Below are 8,473 nucleotides of genomic sequence, written 5' to 3'. Positions count from 1 at the left end.
TCAGCCCTCGGGCCTCTTCCTGACTAGGAGGCAGCCATGTCCTGGTGGTCTCTCTAGTGGGTGAGGACAGGCGGTCACAATCCTCAGCCGCAAGCCATTGCAGGATTAGGAGATGTGGTTCTGACCCTCCCTGCCCCCAGAACCCCCGCCCCCGGCCTGGCGGCTGGATGCTGAGCCTCTTGTGGGGCGTGGGGCTGGGGTGAGGTTTCCTGGAGGCCACACGGGCTCAGCTGTCTCCGCAAGGCCTCTTTTCCTGTTTGCTGCCATGTTCAGCAAGGCCACGTCCATCCCCCCACACCCTGTCGAAGAGGACCCAGTTCAGCTCCGAGTAGCCCCGGGCCCACGCAGGAAGGAAGGAATCAGGGTCGGTGTGAGCCAGCAGGTCTGAAGCCTTCATGGTAAATATTTTATGATGCTTCCTTTTCTATCTAGAAATGAAATTCAGTTCTTATAAGCTTCACATATAATTTTAGGGAAAAAATATCTAAGGCCCCAAAATATATAAGCCCCAAACTGTGGTATAACAGAAAAATAAAAATAATTTATAGCAAAATGTTGTGGATTTCAAGTCCGTGAAGGCTCAGGTGTGCGGATGCCAGATGCAAAACGACCTTCAGGTTTCCCAAAGGCCCCTGGGTTAGTCTGGCTCCCACTGAGAACCTGGACCCTCAGCCAGCAGGCCGGGCATGGTCCACGTCCCCTGCCCTGTTGACAAGGGTGCAGGCCCCCCAGTGTCAGCTGATGACACCTCGGCAGAGACCCTCTGGTGGAACCCTGGGGAGGCCCTGTCTTTCCAGATAAGGTTGACACTCACTGTCTCCCCTTCGCTGATCTCTCTCCCTGGCAGGTGGATGTAATGCCTGGAGCTACAGCAGCTATTTCATTACTATGAGGCAATGAACATGGAAAGGCCAAGAGAATCACAAAAATGCCAGGCCTGACTCAAGCTCCTGCAGCACCTCCCGAACCTCTGCCTCCAGAGCACATGTCATATGGAAAACTCCGTGTGTTGATGGCGTCATGGTCACGGATCCTGTACTTGCAGGCACACTCCTTTCTCTCTGAGCCTTCCCCAGCGTGTAGAGCCTGTTGGACACAGGAGCACTGGCCCCTGGCCTCTCCCAGCAGCACCACATGCCCTCAGGCTGTGGATAGGACCCCAGCTGACACTGCAGAGAGCTCAGTGTTGTCAGTCATGAATACTTACAGTCTGCGTCAAGATCCTTGGATTCCAGGTTCCCATCAGCGGTGGGAAGATCTCCATGGCACAATCTCTGGAATCTGCGAGTACGTCACCTAGAAGGCCATGTCTGAGCAAATGTGATTAGAGTCAGGATGTGGAGGTGGTGCAGCTTTCCTGGATTACCCAGGTAGAGTGTAAACACAGACTAGTCCTCACGAGAGAGCTGGGGAAGCCTCAACATAGAGGTGGCCACGTGAGGACGAGGCACGGAGAACGGGCTCGTTTGGGCACCCAGGGCATTCCAGTGTTCATGCCTGTCCTGGGACTCCACTCCCTTGCTGGTGAGGGGTCCAGGCATTGCCAGGAGGAGCCCAGCAGGGCATCTGGGAGGCTTCCCCCTTCTTCGATGCCTTCGCCCGTCCAAGACACACCTGGCCCCTGCTGCGTGCCAGGCCCTGAGTCTGGTAGTAACAGGACGGACTTTGATGCTGTTCCTCTCCCTCCTGGGATGGCCAGGAGTCACTGTAGCTGCTTGACAAATGTCACCCAGGTTGAGTGTTTTTAAAACCCTGTATCTATGAAGGATAGAATATTAAAACATATATCAAAACCTTTATTTTTCTGTCAGCATCAGATGTGCTTCCATTTGCCTGACTGCATCTTTCAGGTCTTGCTGAAATAAAATAGAATTTCAACTCCTGATTTTTATAACAGGGTCTATCTTACCCAGGTTCTAATTTACCCAGGTTCCAAGTTTTATATCAAGGTAATTTAGCCCAAGTTCTAAGTTACCAGGTGAGATGGAAATAGCCTCACCAAAATCCTCCGGGGACAGGGGAGGGTCACTTGGACTGCTGACCTGAGCGATGTGCCCCCTCACAGAGTGTTTCCAGGAGCGTGTACCCTCATAGGGTGCTCCCAAGAAGGTGTCCCTCCTCACAGAGTGCTCCCAGGAGAGTGCTCCTTCACTAGGTGCTCCCAGGAGGGTGCTCCCCCACAGAATGCTCCCAGGAGGCTGCTACCTCACAGAGTGCTCCCAGGAGAGTGCTCCTTCACCAAGTGCTCCCAGGAGGGTGCTCCCCCACAGAATGCTCCCAGGAGGCTGCTACCTCACAGAGTGCTCCCAGGAGAGTGCTTTCATCAGAGTGCTCTCAGGAGTGTGCTCCCTCTAAAAGAGTGCTCCCAGGAGCGTGCTCACTCACAGAATATTCCCAGGAAGGTGCTCCCATTTCACTGAGTGCTCGCAGGAGGCTGCTCCATCAGAGTGCTCCCGGGAGGGTGCTCTAGTCACAGAGTGCTCTCAGGAACGTGCCCCCTCACAGAGTGCTCCTGGGAAGAAGTCCACCCTGGATTCTGCACCATCAGAGATCACTCCCCTTAAAGATGATGCGTGGGGAGGGATGGCTGCCTCAGTGCCAGGGCTGGCCCTACAGTGGAAGGCAGCCCCAGAGGGACCCTGCCTGGATGGGGTCCCCTCCCCCTTTCTCTGCATTTCAAAGCAGGCTCTGTGCTTTGACTTAAAGGCAGACATTTCACCATTTCACTCCTTCACATGGCATCCCTAGGCTTGCAGGTAGTTCTGGCCAGGGGATGGCCCTGGAGTGCCGCCCACCCGCCAGCTGCCATCCTCCCTCCAGTCCCACTGCCGCCCTACCTCCAGCCACACTGCCGTCCTCCCTCCAGCCGCACTGCCATCCGCCCTCCAGCCACACTGCCGTCCACCCTCCAGCCTCACTGCCACCCTCCCTCCAGCCACATTGTTGCTCTCCCTCCAGCCACATTGCTGCTCTCCCTCCAGGTGCACTGTCGTCCTCCCTCCAGCTGCACTGCTGTCCACCCTGCAGCCGCACTGCTGTCCTCCCTCCAGCTCTACTGCTGTCCACCCTCCAGCTGCCTCCCTCCCTCCAGCTCTGCCTTACAGGTGCGTTCCCAGATCCCTGGAGCCACAGGACTGGGCCTTGGCCTTGCCTCCTCCTCACTGCTGGGCTGCCCTACAGGGGACTTGGGGCAGAGCAGGCCTGTGTGGATGACTAACACAATCAGCTCACTCAGGGCAGAATATGCAGCGCTGGAGTCTTCCTGAAGATTTGCTGCACAGGTTGGAATAACCAAGACAAGGGGATGTGAAGCACAGTCACGTGCCATCCAGCCTTGCTGTGGGAAAGGGCAGGCTGCATAGGCAGGGGCAACCCTAGAAGATTAGAATGCGGGATTCTTTTTTTTTTTTTTTTTGAGATGGAGTCTTGCTCTGTCTCCCAGGCTGGAAGTACAGTGGCGTGATCACAGCTCACTGCAACCTCTGCCTCCTGGGTTAAAGTGATTCTCTTGCCTCAGCCTCCAGAGTAGCCGGGATTACAGGCGAATGCCACCACGCCTGGCTAATTTTTTTTATTTTTAGTAGAGATAGGGTTTCACCATGTTGGTCAGGCTAGTCTCAAACTCCTGACCTCAGGTGATCTGCCCACCTCAGCCTCCCGAAGTGCTGGGATTCCAGGTGTGAGCCATCTGGAATGCTGGCCAGAATGCTGGCCAGAATGCTGCATTCTTACTGTACCTTTTCATGCACAAACACCTACCACCATGTTACAGCTGCCGACAGGATTCAGGAGTCACATGGGGTGCAGGTGTGCAGCCCAGAAGCAACAGGCCGGCCCGTCCAGGCATGTGCCACATGCTGATATTCACACAGTGGCAAAATTGCACAACACATTTCATAGAAGCCCCACATGGCAGATGGTCCAGGCCCCAGACAATAACCCGGTTGGGTGTGGAGTGGGAGCTGCCCCTCCTGCCACCCTGGAAGGGTCTTATGGGACACAGGGCACTCCTTACTGGGTGCACAGTGGGCCCACGAGGCCTCCTTCTTAGGTTGCAGCCCTGGGGCCCCTCAGTGAGGAGTTAATTGGCAGGGCCGGGGTGGAGGTGATGCTCAGGTCAAGGCCAGGTGTGCACCTGGAGCTTTCCTGAACATCACTCAAGGCAGGTGGGCCTGGTGCTCACTGCACAGGAGGGTGGGGGCTGCCACCTCTGCACCTGGCTCCTGCCCTCTGAGCTCCTGTTCATTTGGGCACAGCCAAGGCAAGGTCAATCCCACAAGTCCCTGCAGGGCCAGAACTCTCTGGCATGAAGGCGGAACTAAGAGCATCTTCTATGCACAAAACCCTGTGGATGTGAGGGAAGGTGGCCATGGGGTCACTGGGGGTGGGACGACAGGGGGCCATGTGACATTCCCAAGAACGAAGCGACACAATGGGGCATCTGGCAGAGCCAAGAACTGGGGTTTCCATGGGGAGAGGTGGCGCTGGGGGAGGGGGCTGGGCAGAGCCGGGGGCTGGGGTTTCCATGGGGGGCTGGGCAGAGCTGGGGTGGCAGCAGGGCTGGGAAGCTGGGACCTGCTGTGCTTCACTTCCTGGGTGATGGCACCCGACAGCGTGGGGCCACCGAGGTGCCCAGCATCCCAAGGCACCTGCAGGAGGGACGCACGCCTGTAGGGGGTCAGCCTGGGTGAGCCCGGCCCCCCAACGCCACACAGAACACACGACCACAGTTTCATCCAAATCAAGGCTGTATTTATCATCACTGATTGATATGGGAACAGAATATTCCAAACAAACGGGGTCCACCGTGGAAACGTGGCTGAAACACAGAACTGAGCAAAGCATGTGGCTCAATGGCTGACCCTGAAGGCTGGGAAGCCTGGTAGGGACACAGCCCAGACGTAGGAGAACACAAAAGGCCTCAAGAAGGGCAGGGCATGGGGGGCTTATGTGGGTGAGAGCAAAACCCAAACCGAGAGGAGGCCAGGCCAAGGGCCCGGGAGGCAACGACCACACCAAGGTGACGCTGATGCCTCACGCGAAAGAAAACACACAACAGTGATTTTTTTTTTTTTGTACTCAGCCTTTAGACTCTTGCACTTCTAAACCTCCACCGATCTGGTCTACAGATTCCAAGAACCCTGCACCATCCACACAAACGTCCACAGAATCGCCCTTGCGGCTGGAGCTGGCCAGTCCTGAAGCCCACAGGAGCCGCCCAGGAGTGCTGTTCTGCTGGCCCAGGGGCCCTGATGGGGGTACCCAACCTCTCCACGGACCCAGGGGCTGGGACGTCGCTGGCGGAACCTTCCTCCCCCCACCAGCGGCGGGAGCGCTTGCATAGTTGAAGGAAAGTTGCTGCCATTAAACTTCTGAGAATGTTTACAACCGGCAGCGCCTGGGTTTTTGTGACCGTGTTAGACAAACCACCAGAGGGCTTTCTGGAAACCGATTTATAAAGTCTATCTAGATTAAGAATTTAATAACGTCATATATTTATATCAACAGACTATTTACACGTTTCGTTTGCTTTTTAAAAAACAAACCAAAAAAGAAATTCTCTTACACTTCTGCATAATAAGGCAAAAAACAAAGTTTTGTACATTATTATTATTTTAATATAGATCTGTAACTTCGGTTCCAAGTACCAAGGGGGGGCCAGGGCTGGCCTGAGTGGGGGCCTCACAGTGCGCTGGACAAAGTGACCGGTTTTTCTCCATAAATAAGACAAAGAAACCCTGGGGATCTGAAGAAGGATCTGAGGCCATTAAACTGCAAATCCCAACCGAAAACGAAGAAGCAAAAGTTTCTTTTTTGGTTCTTTTAAACGTCTAAATAGCATAAAATTAAGAAAAATACAAATCCATTACAAACACTTCTCATTTGTGGGGGGAAAAGGTACAAACGCGATTTTTTTTTTCCCAACAGCCGAATCCCAAACTCGGAAAACAAAAGATCACCCTCAGAAAAGCCGACACCCAAGTCCCCGCCTCCACAGGCTGCGGGTGGAGAGGCGGCGCCGCCCCAGGATCGGCGGGAGCTGTGCTTGAGTTCTAGGAACTGATGGAGAAACGGACAGCGGTGCGCTCGGAGAGGCGTCTGCGGCCCGGGGGCTACCGCGCCTCCACCTCCGGGGGGTTTCGGGACGGGGAGTAGTCGCGCGCCTCGCCCGGCCCGAGGCCCCCCAGCGGCGTAGTCCGGCTCCGCGGCGGCCCGGGGGGCGTGGGAGGCCCGGCCGCGGTCACCAGTGGGGGCGGTGCGCCGAGGGCGGCGGCGGCGGCGGGCGGGGTCCGCGCCAGGAGCCCGTTGTGCAGCGAGCCGGGCGCGAGGCGAGGGAAGTGCAGGGCGCCCAGCGAGGGCAGCAGCGCGCCGTCCAGGGCGGGGGCGGCGGGCGGCAGGTGCGGGGCCCGCGCGCGCTCCAGCTCCCCCTGCAGGCGCTCGGGGCTGTAGCCGTGGGGCTCACGGTCGCGGTAGGGGCGCTCCGGAGGCTCCAGGAGGGCAGCGGGGCCCGGGGCGGCGGCGGCACCGGGGAAGGCGCGGCGGGGCAGCTCCAGGCCGCGGAAAGGCTCCCACGCGAAGCCCGGCGCGCCCAGGCGCTCGCGGCCCAGGCCCAGCTGCAGGGGCACGGGGTGCAGGGCGCCCCCCGGGGGTTCGGAAGCCTCGTCCTCCCCGCGCTCCTCCTTGACCTTCACGTTTCCCGGAGCCGCCTTGCTGTGGGGCGGGGACGCGCGCGCGGGCATCTTGGTGGCCTCCTCCTTGGCTGGGGAGCGGCTCTCCTTGACCCGAGGTTCGGACTCGCGCTCCGCAGAAGCCCCGGGCCGGCCCAGCTCGCTCTGGCCCCGGAGCAGGAGTCCGCTGACAGGGTGGCCGGCGGGGGTGGCGGGCGAGGCCCGGCTCAGCAGGCGCGTCTTCTCCAGGAGGTCCCTGGAGGCGGCAGGGCGGACCCGTCACTCCCGAGACCTCCGTCCCGCCGAGCGGCGCAGCCCAGGCTGCTCCCATTGCCTGGCGGGGCCTCCAGCTCCTGGGTGACCGGTGACCCCTCAGCACCCACGGCTCCCGCACCCCCACAGGCTCCCAAAACCTACGCGTCCTCTCTGCGCTGGGCGGCCTGGAAACCTCGGCCGAGGGACGAAGCAGATGAGCCGCCAGCAGCGACTTCAGCTCCCCACGGGCCCCTCCCTGTTAGGACGGGGGGCCTGCCGGCAGCCGCACCCCCGAAATCCTCCCTCAAACTCTGCGAGTCAGGCCGACCTGGAGGTCTCCCTGATGGCAGGTGTGGGTGCCTGTGGTGGGGATGGGTCTTCACCCTCCTCACCCTTCCCAGCCCCAGGGCACGGCCTTCACTCCCCATTGCAGAGAGGAGTCGCCAGGGAGCAGAACTTTGGTCCCCATACCCCGGGGCTCAGCACAGAGCTGGACAGAGCATGAGTGGGCAGCAGTGGGAGGGAGAGAGGGGGAGGGGGAGAGAGAATGGGGGCTGGGGGGGTACGGTGTGGGGATAGGGAACAAGAGGGCCACTCACCGTTCCTGCTCCTCCTTGCCATTGTCCGGCTCTCGGTCATGGTTGGTCAGGGCTGACACCCGCTCCACCTCCACGGACTTGGGCCACGGGGGTGGAGCGGGGAAGGAGGGCGGTGCCCGGTGCAGTCGGTTCCAGGCCTCGTGGGGGCTGGGCAGGCCGTGCACAGAGGAGCCCTCCTTCGGGGCAAAGATGCTGCCGCCAGGAGCTGGGGGCAGAGGCCACGGAGCGTGAGGTTGGGTCTGTCCCTCCCCAGCCACACCCCAGGAGAACCCGGGAGGGGCTTTAGGAGGGTCCCAGGCTGACACTGAAAAGGGGGTGCCCCAGGGGGCCCAGCCCACAGAGGAGGGAGGTCAGCCAGGCATCAGGGTTCCTGCAGAGGACACAGGCATGGGGGAGGGACGCGGGCATCAGGGGAGGGGGCACAGGCTGGGTCACTCACCCAGTGCGTGGCTGCCCAGGCCCCCAAAGGCGTGGCTGCTCAGGCTCCCCAGGCCCCCAAAGGTGCTCGGTCTGCTGAAAGGGTCTGTGGGGGCAACCGCAAGCCCCAGAGGTCTGTGAGGTGTGGGCTACGGCTCCCACCTGGCCCAGTGGGGCTGCTGCAGAGGCTTCCAGCCTGGTGGGTGCTGCCTGCATGACCCAAGGGGCTCCCTGGGGCTTGGGGCCACCTTCTCACCCACCTACTTCCCCCACCCCAAGGCTGCTGAGGAACCAGCCAGGCTGTGTGGGCTAAATTCAGAAGCACCCACCTGTCAGGGGGCCAGTGGGCAGGAAGCTGCCGGGATGGGCTGAGGCTCCAAATGGGTTGGAGGCAGGATGGGCGGCACCTGGGGGGGGCAGCCAGGTTTGACAGAGGCCAGGAGAGAGCACCAGGGCCTCCCATCTGCAGCTCTGTTCACAGGGGGCACCCCAGTTTCCTCTGTGAACCTTCACCTCCCATTCTCTCGCATGCCC

General features: G+C 59.7%; 1 protein-coding gene across 33 annotated transcripts in view; it reads right to left on the bottom strand.

Annotated features, from left to right (window-relative positions):
- Positions 1–5,595: 5,595 nt before the first annotated feature.
- FBRSL1 (fibrosin like 1) overlaps positions 5,596–8,473 on the bottom strand; it is a 96,922-nt gene continuing 94,044 nt past the window's right edge. For 20 of the 33 annotated variants that reach the window (XM_028830225.2, XM_028830229.2, XM_028830231.2 and 17 more), the window contains 4 exons: positions 8,269–8,472; positions 7,962–8,045; positions 7,523–7,727; positions 5,596–6,924 (listed from right to left, as the gene is read on the bottom strand). In XM_028830225.2, the coding sequence (XP_028686058.2) occupies positions 6,114–6,924; positions 7,523–7,727; positions 7,962–8,045; positions 8,269–8,472 (1,304 nt within the window). In that variant the 3' untranslated portion in view covers positions 5,596–6,113. The remainder of the gene's footprint in view (positions 6,925–7,522; positions 7,728–7,961; positions 8,046–8,268; position 8,473) is intronic. The other 13 variants (XM_028830232.2, XM_077955893.1, XM_028830227.2 and 10 more) reach the window with 1 other exon arrangement.

The sequence above is a fragment of the Macaca mulatta genome, chromosome 11 (genome assembly GCF_049350105.2).
Source record: "Macaca mulatta isolate MMU2019108-1 chromosome 11, T2T-MMU8v2.0, whole genome shotgun sequence".
Classification (NCBI taxonomy): domain Eukaryota; kingdom Metazoa; phylum Chordata; class Mammalia; order Primates; family Cercopithecidae; genus Macaca; species Macaca mulatta.
The sequence above is the reverse complement of the archived record's forward strand: the minus strand, read 5'-3'. Positions and strand labels throughout refer to the sequence as shown.